The 19,862-nt window shown below is 44.8% G+C and overlaps 1 protein-coding gene across 12 annotated transcripts in view; it reads left to right on the forward strand.

Moving 5' to 3' along the window:
• The window catches only part of DIP2A (disco interacting protein 2 homolog A), an 84,946-nt gene that overhangs the window by 46,484 nt on the left and 18,600 nt on the right, over positions 1-19,862 (forward strand). For all 12 annotated transcript variants that reach the window (XR_009451779.1, XM_059686765.1, XM_059686764.1 and 9 more), the window contains 13 exons: positions 190-300; positions 1,911-2,034; positions 2,320-2,429; positions 2,866-2,968; positions 4,703-4,767; positions 5,018-5,111; positions 6,257-6,376; positions 7,325-7,439; positions 8,616-8,755; positions 11,172-11,308; positions 11,784-11,864; positions 12,296-12,423; positions 15,690-15,804. Coding sequence is in view for 11 of the 12 variants with exons in the window: in XM_059686765.1 (XP_059542748.1) it covers positions 190-300; positions 1,911-2,034; positions 2,320-2,429; positions 2,866-2,968; positions 4,703-4,767; positions 5,018-5,111; positions 6,257-6,376; positions 7,325-7,439; positions 8,616-8,755; positions 11,172-11,308; positions 11,784-11,864; positions 12,296-12,423; positions 15,690-15,804 (1,443 nt within the window). In the remaining variant the exon portion in view is untranslated. The remainder of the gene's footprint in view (positions 1-189; positions 301-1,910; positions 2,035-2,319; positions 2,430-2,865; positions 2,969-4,702; positions 4,768-5,017; positions 5,112-6,256; positions 6,377-7,324; positions 7,440-8,615; positions 8,756-11,171; positions 11,309-11,783; positions 11,865-12,295; positions 12,424-15,689; positions 15,805-19,862) is intronic.

Raw genomic sequence — 19,862 nt, forward strand, 5'->3', positions numbered from 1 at the left:
CAATAAAAAAAATATTTTTTTAAAAAAAGTTACATGGTTGAGAAAATTTAAGGACTAAGAATTAAATCCCAGAGTCTAAAATAATAAAGTATGTCTCAATTCCATCTAATCATTAGCAGATACTCCAGAAGTTGAGATGACAGAGTCATTCTCCAGTCGATTCCATGGTTGTTCTTTGTGCTGCTGTAGGTGGCGCTGGTGTTTCCGAACAGTGACCCTGTGATGTTCATGGTTGCATTTTATGGGTGTCTCCTGGCAGAACTGGTTCCTGTCCCCATAGAAGTGCCATTAACAAAAAAGGTAGCAAACTTGGCCCTGGGCCATGGGTTCAGGTTTCATAAGGTTTGAAACAATGAGCATTTTTTCCTCGGATAAGTAGAATTTGAAATTTGATAAGACTTTGTTAAACTTGTTCTCAACACCATATGTTTATTGACAATAAGTTTCATTTCTTGGGGATAAATCATTACAGTCATTTATTACAGCTCACTTCTCAGTGATACTTTTGAATATATGGGATGGAAATGTTTTGCATTTCTGTTTGCTTACACATCAGGCAGTTTTTGTTACTGACATGATTACTGTGGGAGTTCTGATGGTCTAGGCAGCTGTTTCATTTTATGTATAAATTTCAGTAATCTAACTATTGAAAAAATTATTTTAGGAGTAGACTAGGCATGTATTTTAGAAACTCAGAGTTTTCTATTGTATCCCAGTATTCAGGCAGCTGCTAATATGAAAATTGTCAGCAACAAATATTCAAGAATCTCAAAAATAAAGTTTTCAAATAAAATAAGAACATTTCCACAGATAATATATGATGACAGATATTTGAATATAGGGATTCTTAGGGAAAAACTAGAGATTAGTCACACTTTCAAAAAGAAAATGGTAGCATTTCACAGAGGGACATATATAAAAGAGGACTTGACTAAAACAGAATGTGCATTTCTATATGGAAATAATTAGTATTATTTAAACACAAATCAAGTGGAAATTTTAATACTGTTATTTTGGGAGTATATTAAAATGCTGCTAAATGTCATTTGCAAGAAAAAACTTTGGGAAATTAGCCCATTATCTACACTTTATATTTCACTGCAAAAAGTATATATCTTTTAAATTTAAAAACAATTGTATTTTATTTTCATGAAAATACTGTATATAGCAGTGATTTTCAACCTATTTCATCTCATGGCACACTAATTATCTACACTAATAAAAAAGAAACATGCAAATTGGTGTCACTTTGCTATGCCCACCTGCCAATCAGAGCAACTACGCAAATTAACACAACAAAGATGGCAGTTAATTTGCATACGCAGGTGTGGGGCGAAGACTGAAGGCTCTGGCCCAAGTGAAGACTGAAGACTGAAGAGGCTTGGCTTCTCCGCTGCAGCGGAGAAGCCAAGCCTCGCTGTGGCCGGACCAAAGGCCTGGGTCCCGGGTGCCGGAGGAAAACCGGTGCCAGCAGCCAGGGGACGGGAAGGCTTATTGCATGAATCTTCGTGCAATGGGCTTCTAGTTAAAATATAAAGTATAATTACTAAAATACTTAAAGTATATTATTTTTTGCTGATCTGAAAATGGCTATTACTGTGTTGGCTGTTGTCATATTTTTATATGACAATTTAAAGGAAAAGAGGTCATACTTTAAGCAATAAAAAAAAGGGAAAAAAATAAAATAAATAAAAAAATAAAATAAAGGAAAAGAGGTCAGGTATTGAATGTTTTAAAACATCTGGTGGCATACTGATTGAAAATTGCTGGTATATAGAATTGAGTTGTTCTAGAAATTTTACAAGGGGTGGACAAAACACTCTTCTTTCTGTGCATGGGCCTGCAGAGTAAAGGTCCTGAGCCGAAGCTGCCAGGAGCACCTCACTTCCACCCTACTCTGTCTTGTTCAGGATGCTGGCAGCCAGCAGATCGGGTTTCTGCTGGGCAGCTGTGGTGTCACCCTGGCCCTGACCACGGATGCTTGTCAGAAAGGCCTGCCTAAAGCACAGACTGGAGAGGTGGCAACTTTCAAAGGTGGGCCTCTGAGGGGGAGGGGAGTCAGCATTATGAGTTAAACTATGTCCTCCAGTACTTTTCCAGCACTTAAACTTACAGAGGCTGGAGTTGAATCTCGCTTTTCAGCTGGTTCAGGGTCTCTGCTGTTTAATATGAATTGAGTAAGAATTAAATGAGACTGAGATATCTGTTTCTTGGGCACTCAGGAACTAGACTGCATGTTCAGTGGCTAGGCCCTGAGTGTGGGGAGCAGAGACCCTCTGACATTCACCTGTGCCATATTTCCTGGCTGCACCCTCACAGGTTGGCCCCCTCTCAACTGGTTGGTAATTGATGGGAAGCATCTGACTAAGCCCCCCAAGGATTGGCATCCTTTGGCCCAGGACGAAGGAGCTGGGACCGCCTACATTGAGGTGATGACTTCTAACACTGTATGCTAAACCAGGCCCCACGGGTTAGGTCTTGTTTTCATATGAGTTTGAGCTACTGAGTTTTTTTTTTTGGTTTACAGGCTAAAAGTTATGTTGAATTGTCATTTGGAAACTTTCTCAGACCCTTTCAGTTTTACTTTTACCTAATCTCCCCTCACTGGCTACCCTGGGGATGCGGACAATTATGAGGGAACTCGTATGCACTGTTGCCCTTAGCACCTGCCCAGGATGAGTCCTGACTTCATCTGAGGGTGTCACCTCAAGGGTCAGGGCATAAAATGCTCTTCAGTCTGACGGGCTGGTTAGTGAAGGAGAGACAGCTGATAGCTTCTTCTCTCTAAAATCTACCGGTCTCCATTCTCTCTGCCGTGGCCTCCAGAAACATCACATAATTGAATTTTTTCTTGAAATCTTTCAGTATAAAACCAGCAAAGAAGGCAGCACAGTGGGGGTGACGGTGTCCCATGCATCTCTGCTGGCACAGTGCCGGGCTCTGACCCAGGCATGTGGCTACTTGGAAGGTAAGGGCATGTGGGGCAGCTCTTCCAGCTGTGCAAAGGGCAACAGGGAACTGTCGCTGCAGATGTCAGACCCAGTCCTATATAGGACCTGTCCTCTAAACTGGTGTTCCAGGTGCCGTGTGCTTGGGGCTCTGCTTGCAGTAGATGAGTGGGCCCTTTCCAGTAAACTTATGTGTATGTCGATTTTCTAGAGTGTGAAATCCATATTCCACCAGTTCATCAATGTCCAGTTGGCTGGTTCAAACTGCAACAGAGCTGAGGGGCAGTGCATTTCACATTTTAAAAATATGGAAAACCGTGTTATTGGCACTCACTTTTCCATTACTATTTTATATGCCTCTGGTTTGGCCTTAAGCTGTCCTGCATACAGATATACAGATGGAATGTTATGGTCATAGGTTGGCTCTTGGTAGTGCCACATGTACTGATAAATATTAGATATTTAACTTAGAGTACTATTATTCCAAAAACTATAAGAATGTATGCATGGAAGTTTGTTTTTGCATTGCAATACTTGAACAAAACTAAAAAGTAAATTGAGTGGTATGTTTAAATATCTACAATATGGGTGTTTAAATGTAAGGGGTAGTGTAGGGCATAGCTGAAGATTTCAGTAGAAATTTGGAAGAGGATGTTAGATATGTTCAAGGGCCTGAATAATTTTTTTTTAAGTATATTTTTTATTGATTTTTTTACAGAGAGGAAAGGAGAGAGATAGAGAGTCAGAAACATCGATGAGAGAGAAACATCGATCAGCTGCCTCCTGCACATCTCCCACTGGGGATGTGCCCGCAACCCAGGCACATGCCCTTGACCAGAATCGAACCCGGGACCCTTCAGTCCGCAGGCCGACGCTCTATCCACTGAGCCAAACCGGTTTCGGCAAATTTTTAAAGAAATTAGACCTATCAGTCAAGTCCCATCGTTTTTTCTTCAGACCCAGTCCTGACCTTACATATGTCACCCATATTTGGATCCTCAGCTGACCAGGGAGCCTGTACAGCATGCTTATTCAGAATGCAGCAGTGTCCTGGCACACAACCCAGCTCCCTGTAATCACCAGGGGTGTTTCTCCTGTGGGGCGCACTAGGCTTGCCGTGGCCTTTGGTGAGGGACCAGATTTGCTTCTAGCTTCAGGCTCTGTTCCCTGCCCTTTGGGTCCAGGTCCCTCAGAGGGTGCCGCCAGATGCTCTGAGTACAGGGATGTGCTAGGAAGCCTGGGGACTCCTGCATCATTTCTTGATTCGCTCCTGCTTCCTAATACCTACCAGTCATACCCTCGGGAGGAGAAAATGGGCAGGAGAGAATGAGCACCTTTCTAAAGGGAAGTGACATGAGCAGCCTGTGATATTTTTTGAAGATGCAGGGTAATGGCCTTGGGTATGAGAAATGGGGGAACCGGATATAAAATTGAGAAGAGCACCCATGACAGTCTGACTGAATGTAACAGCCTCACTCAGCCTCTTAACTAGAGATTGTTGCTTTGGTTTCAGATTGATGATCAGCATAGTTCTCTGTTGTAATCCAGAATTGTATGACCTACTGTTGTTTTTCCAGTAATTTAAGTAGATAACCAAGATTATTGGTAAATTAATGCATGGTATTTGGAAATGCTGTATGTTTCCTAAAGCTCTTATAATGCTGATAATGTGCTCATCTCAGAGTTTCTCTAAAAGTGCATGTGACTTGTGAAGAGGTTCACTCAGCAGTTTAACCATCTTTGTCCACTTTCAGCTGAAACACTAACAAATGTGCTGGATTTCAAAAGGGATGCTGGTCTGTGGCATGGAGTGTTAACAGTGAGTGTTGATGCTAAATGATCTAATTGTTGGAACGAGGGATTTCTAATGTTTCATATCAGTACATGACCCCAAACCCTAATTTTTACGTGATATAATTAATCCTTAGTTCTGCTGATTCACCTGACCAGTATATCTGAACTGAAATAGTGTTGTGAGCACTGGCGTTACCTTTGTCGCTTTCGGCATGTAGAGCTCTGCAGTCTGGATGCGGAGTGAAGCCTGCCCTGAGCACCCATGTCTTTCACAGAGTGTCATGAACAAGATGCACGTGATCAGCATCCCGTATGCACTGATGAAGGTGAACCCGCTCTCCTGGATTCAGAAAGTGTGTTTGTATAAAGGTAAGGGAATTAGCATAATTTCTTGATTCAGCCTGCACTAAAGAAGTCTCTTTGAATTAACCTTTGGTGATTAAGAAAAAATAAAGCCAACATGCAAAACTGTAGATGTGGGCTGAGGAGCCCTGACGGCCAGCATGCGCCATGACCAGCTCTGAGGCTCATCTGTGATGGTCCTGACTCACCAGTGCTGGGCTATAAGCTGTTGTGGCCTGTGTGTACAAAGCCTGACCTGGTTGTGCAAGGCCTGGGTGTGTGCAAGGCCTGGGTGTGTGTGCAAGGCTTGGTGGAGAACTGTTCAGTAACAACTCTTTTCTGCAAGGACCATAGGCCCCTAATGTTACTCTTTTGAAATTTTCCTTACAATCACATCAATTCTTAGTATTTGAGATGGTTTTAATATGAAGTTAGGGCTTTTCAAGCCACCAGCAGCAAAGCAGTTTATTCAGATGAAGCCGTCCACGAATGATGGGGCTGCCTGTGGGACCTTGCCCCGTCCTCCACCTTCAGTCAGTCACCCTTGCAGTCACTCTAGGCATTTCTGTGACTCTGCTCTGGGGTAGCTTGAGGGCACCTTCACTATCTTCTGAGCCTGGGCCTAGGGTCTTTGTTAAGACTGACTAATCCTGGGTACCCTCTTTACTTGTCTACCTGTGCTGACGGTACTGCCAGTTACTGAATGTGGACATGAGACGTGTGCTCTGACGTGGTGTCATCAGGGCAGCCTAGAGGGAGTAGCTGTCTCTGTTTATTCTGTTTTACTGAGGAAGATTGAAGCCTGTTTCAGGGTTGGTGGCTGAGTCTATCTGCTCACAGCCCTCGTATCTGAGGCTTCTTTGGCCACACAGTTGCATGCCTAAGCAGCTTGGGGGAGGGTTGGATGAGACAGAATAGGCAGATGTGGAAAGAACAAGATAGAGCTTCTGAGAGAAATCAAAGTGGAAAATGGATCTGAGTTTATGTTTGATTTTAAGTAAAACAGGTTAGGGTAAGTTAAACTATGAATGAGACATAGCTGCAGAGTACGTGTGGCCTGAAACATAGGATGCATGTCTGTGGTCCTACGTGTGTACTGCACTGGCAGCAAGCACTGCAGGTGGGTCAGTCTGATGTGGGAGTGCCACCTTCACGTTTGTGTCCCCTTGCAGCCCAGACAGCGCTGGTGAAGTCCCGTGACATGCACTGGTCTCTCCTGGCTCAGCGAGGTCAGCGGGATGTCAGCCTCAGCTCACTGCGTATGCTGATCGTGGCCGACGGAGCTAACCCATGTGAGTAACCTCCTGACCAGGGCTGGAACCTGGTGTCCCCAGAACAGTGAAAGTGAGTGTATTGTAACTGTCTCTAACATGTCACTTCTTGTTGGTGACCCATTGTTATATCTCATGCATGTTTTTTTGGCCACTAAATTTGGAAGCGATTTAAATACAGTTGAGAGAAGGTACATGCCTAAAAGAGTCATATTTCTGCCCGGCTGGCATGGCTCAGTGGTTGAGTGTCGACCTATGAAACAGGAGTTTGCAGTTTAATTCCCCGTCAGGGCACATGCCCAGGTTGTGGGCTCGATCCCCAGTGGGGGGGGGGGGGGTGTTGGAGTTAGCTGATCAATGATTCCCTCTCATCATTGATGTTTCTGTCTCTCCTTCTCCCTTCTTCTCTGAGATCAATAAAAATATATTTTAAAAAAAGAGTCGGATTTCTTAAGCATTGACCAGAACATAGATACAGGTCGGGAGCCTCATGAAGCCCCTGCCCTTTGGCCTTGTATCTCGCCCCCACTGTCTCAGCCACCCTACGTCCTCCCAGTGAGAACTCCCCTAGTGTGCTGCTGCACACCCCAGACTCTGTGGGACCTGCGCATGGCTGCTTGTTGGGGGCTGTCCAGGGCCTCCCGCAAGGTGTCTTCTGGGGAGTCTGAGTGGAACATTGCAGCACAGAGCCATTGACCAGAGTCTGGCGTATGAGCTAGTCTGCTGTCCAGTGAGGCCCTAACACCCCTGCGTTCCTGTGCTCCTGGGTACCTTGTTGCTCAGGAGATCACGTAACCTAGCACCCCAAAGCCTGTCGTTCCCTCCATCCACACCTGAGCTCGGCAGGGTCTCTACATCCTGCCTCTAAAACGCCTGGGTGCTGCTCACTTCTCCGCTCCCCCCCCCCCCCCCCCCCCCCGTACCCATCAGCCTTGCATTTATTCTCATGTCCCACTTTGTTTCATGCAGGGTCCATATCTTCCTGTGATGCCTTCCTCAACGTCTTCCAGTCTAGAGGCCTGAGGCCGGAGGTCATCTGTCCTTGTGCCAGTTCTCCTGAGGCACTAACAGTTGCCATCCGCAGGTAACTTAATTGCTTGTGTTTTGTAGAGACTTAATTTTTACTCTTACTCTTGAATTACCTGCGGTATCAAATGCTGTTAATTTGTTTCTGAGCAGTAGCCATCATGAAGCAGTGCCCCATCCTGTGGCAATTTCCCAAGCCGTTTGAGCACTAATAGGTGCCCCAGTGCCATCCTAGGGTAGAGGTGTACCTATGGTCTACTTTTCCTGCCTGGGTCATCTCTTGCCTGCCTTGTGGCTCTTGGTCTGCAGCTGCTCCGGCACCATCCTGGGGTAGAAGGCAATGGAGTTTTTAACTCCATTGTTAGAAAATTAGTGTCAGTTGTAGTCCTGCATCATTTATGTTTGTTAATATGTCCATAAATAATGTGTGCTTTTATGTGCAAGTATTAAGTAATCCTAAATGTTAATGATAACTTAGCATTAAAATAATATCTTTATCCTTCACAAACCATGAAGTAGTCTTTGTTTCTTTGTTCTATGATGATATCTTTTGCTTGTCAGTGTAGTTTTTTCTTACTGGGAAAAATATTGACCTTTGTTTTTAGTGTTGCATTTACTGATGCTGCATGGCAAATTACTACCAAACTTGGTGGCTGAGAACAGCGACAGTCAGTTATTATATCTCTCATACTTGCTATGGTCGGGACTTTGGTGCTGCCTTGCAGTTGGATGCTCTCTGGACTGGATTAGGATTGGGGGAGCTGTAGACATGACTTCCTGTGTGCAGTCTCAGGGCCTCTTTTGCTGGTCCCTGGAGTGGACTGCTCTGGGCTTCCTCATATTATGTCATTCTGCTTACCTGGCTGTGCCCAAAGCTCCCAGTGAGTTTCCCAAGACAAACAGGTGGAAGCTGAATTACCATTTATGTCCTCCTTTGAAAGTCACTTAGCATCACTTCCACCATCATCACAGGCCCACCAGATGAAGGGAGAAGTGTTGAGGCCCCACTGCAGAGGAAAGCATGGGGTGGAAAGATGGTGGCAACTTCAAGGATGCAGTCTGCCACATGCAGTCCTGCAGTCCTTATCCCAGTGCTGCTGTGTCAGGGTTCGAGGTTACAGTATGATTCAGAGCAGAGCCTGGGGCGCAACATCATTTTGCAGGCAAGGTAGGCCATAGGTCTCCTCTTTCTAGAATTCTACGCTTTGCCAGTTAATCTAGTTTTGTTTTCTAGGCCGCCTGACCTGGGAGGACCTCCTCCAAGAAAAGCTGTGCTATCAATGAATGGCCTTAGTTACGGTGTGATCAGAGTTGATACTGAAGAAAAGTTGTCAGTCCTTACTGTTCAGGACGTTGGTCAGGTGATGCCTGGAGGTAAGAGATGCACCTGAAGTGTGTCTTATCCAGTGATTGATTAACATGACAAGGAGTCATACTAGCCCCAGGCTTTATAGGAGTGATCTGGAAGCACACAAGTAAAAGATTGCTTAAAATGGGTTTTCCATGTAAATTAGGATTTTAATTTAGAACATTTTCCAGGTTTTTTTGCTTTCTTTTGTATTAAGTTTAAAGTTGAGCTAAAATATAAAGGTGTGTTTATGGCTGTGAACCCAACTTCTGGTTCCAGTACTTGGGATAATGGTGACAACAGCTCACATTGCTGCCAGGCACAGCCTTCATACTTCACATATATGGAGGCATAAACCCCAGGGCCCAGGATGTCTGAATAATGATAGATTATTTCAGTAAGTCATGAAAGTATGGGTATGTTAGGAGTATAACCTTAAATTAAGGCCCACGGAAATTCCTGTAGGTTCCAGAAAGGTCATGATGAGCTATCCTGCACATCGGGCCCCATGGGCCTGACTAGCACCTAAATTATTAGAGGCTTCCCTGACCTACCGGGCAGTGAAGCGATGAGAGGGTGATGGAACTGTCTTCCTGCTATTCTGCAGGCGAGGCCACATGGAGTGATGCTGGTGCAGTTTCACATAGAAAATTAAGAGCAGAGCCAGGCCCAGGAGGCCCTGGTGACAATTGTGAGTGGGGGAACGCTCTATTGATGCTGCTCTGCGGTTACCCCTCATTGTAGCAACCCCACAACTCTTCTATTCGAACCCTCCTCGCTGTGCTGGCCCTTCTGTGGTTCACGGGCAGCTGTCCTGACCCACCCTGGTGACTTCTAGAGGCAGGCTCTCACCTTTCAGTCAGTCACCCTTATCCCAGTGCTGCTGTATCCGGGTTGCAGGGTCTGCAGGCTGCTCAGCACCCTGGTCCTTGTGTTTTCAGGTCTGCCTCCACAGGTCGTCAGTGCATAAGGGCATGTGCTGTTCAACTTGATGCCAGGGCACTCCAGAGGGAGAGCCCATAGCAAGGATGTCTGACCCTGCATGTGTGGAGAAGTTGGAACTCTTAGAACAAGACTAGAAGTTCAAATTTTATTTCTAGTTATAGAAATAAAATACAAGATGAAATGTATTTTTTCTTTTTATAATTTTACCATAAATATGGATTAATTGGTCTTTTGGTAACTTGAATATGAGGATGAAACATTTTACAAAGAACAAAGATTGGGAATCTTACATATTTTTAGTAGTTATGAGGAGAGCCCAGTAACTCTTTAAAAGATTGGTAAAATATAGTCTTAGTGATTTTTCCGAATGAAAAAATAAGGGACTTTCATAGTAATGTTTGTTTTTACTGGTAAAACATGGACCAGGATGGACTGTATGCACAGTTTTCCCCTAGGTGTGTGAGTGTGCACAGTGCTCCCCTAGGTGGGTTCTGTTAGCCAGAACAGTTGAAGATTGACTTGTCGAGGGCTGGTGGTGTTTGCTTTTAGCAGATGTACAACCTCCACTGTGTTAATCCTACTGGGTTTACATTGACCATGATGTGCAGTGGATTTTGTCCTTTGTGCCTTTTTGTAATTTAAATTGGGGTGTCTGTCATCACATGAGTGTCTGAGTGTGAGCTGAGGGCTACCTGCACAGCAAGATACATGAATGCCACCTCCTTTAGTGAATGTCTTCAACATTCTCTCTGCTGAGGCTTTGACTGATTTGTGCACAAATGGAATTAAATGACTGGGCCTTGCTCACATCTTTGAAGATGAGAATACTTTGGAAAAACACTCAAGAAGGGCCGAAGGAAGGACAAGGCCCGGGCTATTAAATTCATACTGAGTGACCGGGTTTTGTTTGATGGACCACTCCATGTTCTGGTGTGTATTTTGCTCTGTTGTTGAAGGCTGTTCCTGGATGCTTGCTCTGTGGCAGGGCTGAGGGCCTGGGCCGCAGTGACCATACAGGCAAGGTCCCCTGTGCAGGGGGGCAGACAGCAGGCAGAAGCATCAGGAAGGTGTGCTGCTTAGTGAAAACAGAAAAGGAGTGATCAGGCTGGGGCCTGCGTGACAGGATGAGTCCAGGTACAAGTGGGGTCCGTCAGGCTTTGGAGCAGGAGCGAGCCTCTGAGCAAATGTGCGAGATGGTGCCTTTGGCAGCCAGGTCAGCCGACATCTCATGTGGGTGTGGGAGAGTCATGCAGAGCCTGTGAGTCTGCTTATCACAGGGAGATCGTGCTGAACTGTTCCATCGCCTCACCTTGGTGTGTATTAAATGTAAAGTCACGAGCAAATAGAATGTCTGTGACATCTGTCAGAAAGCTTGTTGTAAGAACATACTACATGTATAATATTTTGTTTCCATAGCTATAGACATGATAGAAATATATCCTTGTGAATGATCAATGTATTTATGCTTTTGAGGTTGTTATTTTTTTCTTTTTATAGCTAATATATGTGTTGTGAAGATAGATGGTGCCCCGTATCTTTGTAAAACCGATGAGGTTGGAGAAATATGTGTTGACTCCAATGCTACAGGCACAGCATATTATGGACTACTTGGGATCACAAAGAATGTCTTTGAGGTTTGTACTTTATGTTGAAGTTAAGTTCTGAGAGCATCCATGGGGCACAGTGGGTGGTGGTCCGACCTCCTTGGCACCTGCTCTGCTGAGTTAGCTCAGGGGAGTTGAGGCTGCTCAGGCAAGCCAATGCTCTGTATGCTAGAGTTGTTGGGGTGTCTGGAGAGTCCATTGAGTGCCCACTTTTCTAGGGCAGGCACTGGGAGCAGTGGGAGGAGAGGATAAAGCAGGAACAAAGCCTGTGGGGGTCATGCTGTGCACAGGGGCCAGAGGAGGATCTCCTCAGCCAGCAGAGATTCTGGTCCTGGGGTAGCCTCTTTCCCTCCGTAAACATGGGTGACAGCCCTATCTGAGGAACCACACCCTGGCTGTCAGGCAGTGTGAGTGCTGAGCTCTCCCACCTGCCTGCTGACACCTGGCCGGTTGGTTGATTATCTGTGGACCATAGTCTGACCGTTCCCCTCTCTGCTCTGTGCAGACTGTCCCGGTCACTGCAGGAGGAGCACCCATCTCGGACAGGCCTTTCACCAGGACTGGGCTGCTGGGCTTCATCGGCCCTGTGAGTAATCCCGCCACCAGGACCAGGGTCCTTCTTATGCTCACCTCTCAGGAGGGTATGCTGCCAATATATAGTGGGCATCTAGAGTGTACACAGGACACTCTAGATGCCCACTACATCAACCCAAAACATCACTGGTGCCAAGTTTGGGAACCCTGCTGATGTCCTATAGCACTCAGAATTCTTTACAAACTTCACCCACAACTGTATTTCTATCTCTGACCTTTCTCCTGCCAGCTCTGTCCCTGCATGCCCCTTTGCCCCAACCTGAACCCACTGGTCCGTAGGGCCCCTTCATCCCACAGTTGCCTTGCCCCGAGTTTCACCTGTCATCATGTATGGGACATGGTGCTCCCGTCTCCTTGTAGCAGGGCCTGACTCACAGGACCGGCTTGTGTGTCCTGAGTCCTGACCAGCTTCCTTGCCTTCAGGATAACCTGGTCTTCATTGTGGGCAAGCTGGATGGGCTGATGGTGGTCGGAGTTCGCAGACACAATGCGGATGACATCGTGGCCACTGCGCTGGCGGTGGAGCCCATGAAGTTTGTCTACAGAGGCAGGTGATGCGCTGCGGGTCCCTATGTTATGGCTTTAGATCCTTTTCCACTTAAGGTTGGAGAAGTCTGTTTGCAGTGGAAAAAAGCCCAATGACTTGAACAAACCAACCTAAAAATTCCTGTTTATTAGAGAAACCTCAGAAAGAAAAGGATGGCACTTGCAGCATGGACAGCAGAGTTAGTGTCCTCGCTGTCCCCAGAGCTCACGCTGTCCTTTAAAACAATGCGATCTGAATGTATAACTGGCACAGGGACCAGCCCCAACACCACAGAGGGAACCGTGTGCATGACCTCACAGATGTACATTGGAACAGCCAATACCATGTTCTGTGCAGCCAGCAGAGGCCAGTTCCTTTTCTCCTAAGGTTTAGCAAGACATACAGAAACCCTGCCTTGCTCCTGGGATAGAATCAGTCCAACTTTCTGAATGTGTTAGGCAAGACTTTAAAGATTCTCATCTCCATTGAGCAAATGAATGGGCCTCTGGCCTAGCCCCAGTGGCTGGGGGCAAGGAGGGGAAGCCCTGTCCAGCTCCTGAGCACCTTGTCCTGGTGGAAGCAGGCCCTTCTCCTAGTTAATCCACTCAGCATGCTGTATTTAAAATTTTTATTTTTCTCAGGAAGTGCTTTTATTATTCAAACTAGGGTGCCTGCCTGTGAACCTGACCAGATCCTGCCTTTGAATATACCTTAAAGAAATCATTAGCGAATTCTGTCAAATGGTGGGTCAGCATGGGCTGCTGGCCTTCCCCCAGGAAAAGATGATGAGTGTGGGATAACTGCCCAGGAGAGACCAGCAGGGCAGTCTAGGTGCATGCAGCCTAGAGTGTCCCAGAACATCACTGCCTGTCCTCACAGTGGAAACCAGGGATACTGCTGGTACAGGTGTTCATGGGGTAACATCAGGGTAGCCCATACCTCTCCTAGGGTGGATTATAGAGACTGACTCCTTGCATGGCCACCAGAACCTGATGGTGCCTAGAGGTAAAGTCCCAGTTCTGAGCAGGTACCCTATGATGCAGTGCCAGCCTGGATGATAGGCTGGGGTTGTCGGGTGATTGCTCTGCAGGTAGTCAGCATAGTCTGCCTGTCCCCATCAGGGAAGAGCTTGAGGACCACAACCATTTTGAAATCAACACTAATAAAAGAGAAAAATGGTAATTGGCGTACGAGCTACCCTTTTCATTGGCTAATCAGTGCTATATGCAAATTAACTGCCAACTAAGATTGGCAGTTAACTGCCAACAAGATGGCGGTTAATTTGCATATGTAGGCACAATGCAGGGAGGCGAAAGGGAAAGCAGGAAGAAGCCTCCTGCCACTGACAGTGATCGGAAACCCAGGGGGGAGTTAAGAGCTGGGGGGCAGGGCAAAGGCGGCCCTGGGGCCGCCTTTGCCCTGCCCCCCCAGCCATGATCGGAGAATCAGGTGCCTTTTCCACCCTGGCCAGTGAGAGCAGGAAGTAGGGGTGGAGCCCGCGATGGGAGCTGGGCACGGTCGAAGCTGGCAGTCCCAGGAGCTAGGGGTCCCTTGCCTGGGCCTAAAGCGAAGCCCACGATCGTGGGGCCGCTGCAGCTGTGGGTCCCCGCTGCCCGGGCCGGACGCCTCAGCCAGAGGCGTCAGGCCTGGGCAAGGGGCCGATCCTGCGATTGGAGGGTGATGGGGGTCAATGCCTGAGGGCTCCCAGTATGTGAGAGGGGGCAGGCTGGGCTGAGGGACACTCCCCCACACACACACTCTCAGTGCATGAATTTCGTGCACCGGGCCCCTAGTAGAACTATAACTGATTGAATGTGTGTGCCACTGGGATATTAATAACATGAAATGAGATCAAGAAACCATAACAGTTTACACAAAGAACATAATAGATGGAATAAATAGTAGGATAGATGCAGCTAGAGAAAGAATTGATAAGCTGGAAAGTCAAATTGAGGAACTACTCTAGAGGTAAAGAAATAGAAAGTTTTAAAGAAAAATTAACAGAGATGGGGAGAAGAAAAGAAGAAGGGCTGGCAATCTAGGTATCACACTTGGGAGAGGAAGAGGGAGTGATTGCAAAGCAGGAGGTTGGAGTGCTCTCGACTTGAGTAGGGCCCATATGGCTGATTTGGCAATGTCTCCCCAGCTGATACAGATCCAGGCAGAGAGTACTAGGGCTGGTACAAGAGAGCGACAGTGCAGTAATATTTTTTAAATTTTTAAAAGGAACTTTTAGCCTGGATTTTGTATTTATCCAAATTGTCACTTAATTGTGCAGTTGGAATAAAAATATTCATGGGTCTATAAATTTTAGAAGTTTGGTTACCAAAAGATCCTTTTTGTGAAAATACTCTCAGATGAGGTACTAAGAAATACTCAGGAAATGCTATAAGATGTATGAAAGTAGGGAAAATTTGCCCTGGCTGGTATGGCTCAGTTGGTTGGAGCATTGTCCCATGCACAAAAGGTGGCAGGTTTGATTCCTGATCAGGGCACATACCCAGGTTGTGGGTTTAATCCCTGGTCAGGGCACGTGCAGGAGGAAACCAATTGATGTTTCTCACATCAGTGTTTCTCCCTTTCTCTTCCCCCACTTCCTCTCTCTAAAATCAATAAAAAAAGGAAGTAGGGAAAATTTAATACTGGGTAAAGTTTGTTGTATAAAAAACCATGTGTGTATGTGTGTGTGCACACGCGCACACGTACACATATGCACACTAAAAGGAGAGAATGAAGTTATGTCCATAAAGGCCCAAAATTAGAACCTTAGTCATGCATGGTGGTTTGATGGGGAAACCAGCACCTTGCCTTTTAGGAAAAAGGTATATAATCTCAAGTTTAAAAGAAGAAAAAGGCGACACAGAAAACATGTTGAAATTCTTAAAGTAAGATGGGAGAAACAGGTCCAGTAAACACAAGCAGATTAATTCAGTGAGAGATAGATTTCATCTGTTGGATGAAAAATGTAACTCATAGAACTTATAGACAAAGGTTTTTGCACAAAGAATGTGTCATGTTATTAACATCACAATTAAGGAAAAACACCTGGTGGTCTTGATTTGTACCAGAGTCCTCCCTGTTTTGGTGAATTTTCAGTCATATTTGAGGAAATTAGTGACTGGTTACTTTTTAAATTCTCAACAAGATTAGAGACTGGCTATTTTTTAAAGCCCATTGTTCAGTTGATTCTAAACTAGCACTTCTGCATCATCCTTTCAAGAGAGAAGAGGTGTCTGCATCCCTTGCGGCATCCCTTGCTGGGTGGTCATTTCTGCCCTTGTCCTCCCCCAGAATCGCTGTGTTCTCCGTGAGGGTGCTGCATGACGACCGGATTGTGCTTGTGGCTGAGCAGCGGCCGGATGCTTCCGAGGAGGACAGCTTTCAGTGGATGAGCCGCGTGCTACAGGTGGGCGCGGAGGTACACTCCTTCTGCCTATCTGTTGGTGTGTGGTTCAAGGCGAGTCCACCTGTCCTAGCATTCCCCATTTCATTCTTTCAGAGTAGGTGGTGAGTCCCTCCTCCCGCTCTGTGCTTGCAATACCTTCGCATTTCTGTAACCATGCTGAGCAGGCCAGATGTGCAGTTGCCCCACACTTACTCGTGGGAATGACTTGTTTGAGACTCATGGCTTCCAGGATCCCTTCTTCACTCTGTCCTGCCTGGCACACAGTAGGCACTAAGTAAACACGCAATTTGTGGGGAGGAGGAAATAGCATTTGAAACTGAAATCTGTACAAGGGTTACTGTGCCTTTATTATCTAATAGCAGCACCATGAAGCTGCTGTCAACTTGAATGGTTTTAAATGAAAATACCGCCTAGATTTGGAGTGAGCTGACCCCCAGGGTCTAGGTGAGCGGATGATGTCATCTCATGTTTCTTGGTAACAGGTCTGCCTGGTCTTGGCACGATGGCTGAAATAGCCACATCCAGTGTAACAGCTCTTTCTTAGGGAATTTTCGTTTATATAGGAGAGAGAGGGTATGTACCACTGGTGTTGTGCGGGTCAGGAATTAATAAATGCCACCAGCAAGAAGCATCCTGTGCTGTAGGAAGTGAGAAGAGCCCGGGAAAGGCCAGGGGAAGGAAATAGTTTTAAACTGGGCCTGGAAACGTGAAAATGGGTTTGCTTCTCTTTATTTTCACCTCTTGATGTAGAGCAGTGGTTCTCAACCTTCCTAATGCCTCGACCCTTTAATACAGTTCCTCATGTTGTGGTGACCCCCAACCATAAAATTATTTTTGTTGCTACTTCATAACTGTAATTTTGCTACTGTTATGAATCGTAATGTAAATATCTGATATGCAGGATGTATTTAGGTGACCCCTGTGAAAGGGTCATTCGACCCCCAAAGGGTCGCGACCCACAGGTTGAGAACCGCTGATGTAGAGCAAAATATATTAACTTTAGAAACTAGAGGAAGCAAGTGGAAGAACATTAGTCAGCCGTCACCCAGAGAAAACCACTGTGAATACCTTGATGTCTACCCTCCATACACCCTAGAAATATGAGTTGATATATGATCCCTAAAATTTTAAGATTCATAAAAATCTATGGTAATTCATTTTAATTTTAAGGGGTTACACTATTTTGTTTTATAGATGTCCTCTAACTTAACAAGTTCCTTATTGTTGGGCATTTAGGTTAAATTGCCAGTTTTCAATGTTCTAAATGAAAGTTCTTAAAACTAAAATCTTTGTGTATGCTCTAAATGTTTGACTTAATTTCCTAAAAGTGCTGTTACCTGGTCCAAGGTTGTGCTGATTAAAAAAAAAAAAATGCACACTACCAGATTACAGGTCTAGTATTTTGACAGGCAGGAAAGAATGTGGCTCAGAGGTACATGGTATTAGGGAGCTGTAAATCCAGAAGTATTTGATGGAACAGGGAGTTTTGGGAACTGTTGATTGGATTCAGATTGTAGAGAACCTTGAACACCAGTCTAAGAAATGCACCATTTGTCAACAGTGGGAAACATGGAAAGTTAAAGTTAGTAGCATGACATAGGGAAACCAGTCTGGAGGATTAGTGTAGTGTGTTTTGAGGAGTGGCGGGACTGGCAGAGGGAGACAAGTATAACAAGGGTAATTTAATAGCTCAGGCAAGAGATAGAAAGGTCCTACCATTTGAACTTTTCTGTCTGCACAAGACTTGTAAATAAACATTGTGTACAAAATTTCTAAACAAACAAAATATATGATATATACATATATTGTAGTTTTCAGTGTACAGGTCTTTTACCTCCTTGGCTTAATTTATTTCTAGGTATCTTATTCTTTTTGATACAATTGTAAATGGGATTGTTTCTTAATTTCTCTTTTTGATAGTTCATTATAAGTGTATAGAGATGCAACAGATTTTTGTATATCACTTTTGTATCCTGAATATGTTTACTGAATGTGTTTAATATTTCTAATTGTTTTTTGGTGGAGCCTTTAGTATTTACTGTATATATATAATGGCATCTTTAAATAGAGACAATTTTACTTATTTTTTTAAAAAATAATATTTTATTGATATTTTACAGAAAGGAATGGAGAGGGATAGAGTTAGAAATATCGATGAGACAGAAACATCGATCAGCTGCCTCCTGCACAGCCCCCTACTGGGGATGTGCCCCCAACCAAGGTACATGCCCTTGACCAGAATCGAACCTGGGACCCTTCAGTCCGCAGGCTGACGGTCCATCAACTAAGCCAAACCAGTTAGGGCGACAATTTTACTTCTTGCTTTCCAATTTGGATGTCTTTTATTTCTTTTTTTTCTCTTCCTTTTCTTGCCCGATTGCTCGGGCTAAGTCTTCTAGTACTAGGTTTAATAACAAGCATAGGTATCCTTGTCTTGTTTCTTTTCTTAGAAGAAAAGCTTTCAGCTTTTCACTGTTGAATATGGTGTTAGCAATGGGCTTGTCATGTATGGCTTTTATTTTGTTGAGGCACGTTCTCTCTATTCCCACTTTGTTGAGTTTTATCATAACAGTAACAGCTGATGTAAATAGATATCTAGTCACAATTCAGATTTACCTGATTAATGTTTTGTTTGTTTGTTGGTCTCAGGATCAAAATGGGGTTAAAAAAAATTGTACTTGGAAGGGACAGGTCTTTAAGTCTTTTTTAATTTTTAGACTCCTCCTCTGTCATCATTTTCTTGCAATTTGTTTATTGACAAAAACAGGTTGTTTGTCCAGTATGTTCGCTAGCCTGACTTCTGATGACTGCACCTCTGCAGTATCATTTAATGTGCTCCTCTGTCCTATCATTCCTACATGTTGATATTAGATCTAACAGCTTGACCATGCTCAGATTTGGTTTTCTGACAATGATCCTTTATAGAAGGTGGTACATGATGCCTGGTTATTTAGTACTCCTGTACCCAGTGATGTGTTAGGACTTCACAGTGGTGCTTCTTTGATGCTGTTATTCCTTCTTCATCGTTCACAGGAGCAGCGGTAGAAGTTTCTTCTAGAAAGAGTGCTGTCCTGTTGAATTCCCTGGGGACTTGGAGGGCAGGCCATGCAGGAAAACAAGATCAGGGATTGATTTCAGAGGAATGAGCTGGTTTCCTAGAAAAGTAAAAGTGACCACTGGGTTTTATTTTATTTGTTTCATTGTGAACTAATGGATTTAAACATACTGGATTGTTTCAGATTATTATAGTTATTTTATTTTTCAGTGGTCAGTCAGGGCCTCTTCAAGTTGGCTTGTGAGGCCTTTTGTAACACCCCTGCTCCTTGAGGCCAGACTAGAGAGCAGAAGGCTCCGCTGCCTGGAGAGGTGGCGCCTTTCCTGTCCTATACCTGTCGGGGCTGGGACCCCAGCTGCCTTCCAGGGGAAATGGAATTTGGGACCACCATCTGGGCACTTGATGTTACTGGCTTAGTCACTGTTTCTGGGCTTTTTTCAGTGGACAGAGTAGGAAATGATGTCTCTTTGTCTGCAAGATTACCTACATCATGAGTTTATGTTGCTAGTTTTAACTCCGATTCAAGATTGAAGAATTTTTATTTAACTTATTGATCTCCTTTCTCCCACACTAAATGACTCAAACAGAATCCTTCACCTTAGGCCACTCCACCCACCCTGTAGTCATAGAACCTCAGCCTGTGCACTGCCTCTAAAACAGATTTTTGAGAGCAGTTGAAGTTGTTTTTCAATTCTTTTTGCCCACAGGACATATCCACTTGGGGGAGACTAATCAAGTCACCGTGTTTAAAGTCACTTTAAATAGACACTCTCTATGGGGCTGTGCCACCAACCTGATTCTAGTTTGCTTGAGTTCTTTTGTTTTGTTTTACTTTCAGTTGTTTTAAGTGTTTTGTATGTAAAAGATATGTGGTTCCAAAGTAAAATCTGAAAGCAAAGTATATTCAGAGGAGTTCATCTTCTGCCCTTGCTTGTTCACTCCTCCCACAGGAGGTCATTTAACATGTCTTTGGCCTGTAAGTGGTTACAGGTTTATGGACATG

The sequence above is a fragment of the Myotis daubentonii genome, chromosome 3 (genome assembly GCF_963259705.1).
Source record: "Myotis daubentonii chromosome 3, mMyoDau2.1, whole genome shotgun sequence".
Taxonomy (NCBI): domain Eukaryota; kingdom Metazoa; phylum Chordata; class Mammalia; order Chiroptera; family Vespertilionidae; genus Myotis; species Myotis daubentonii.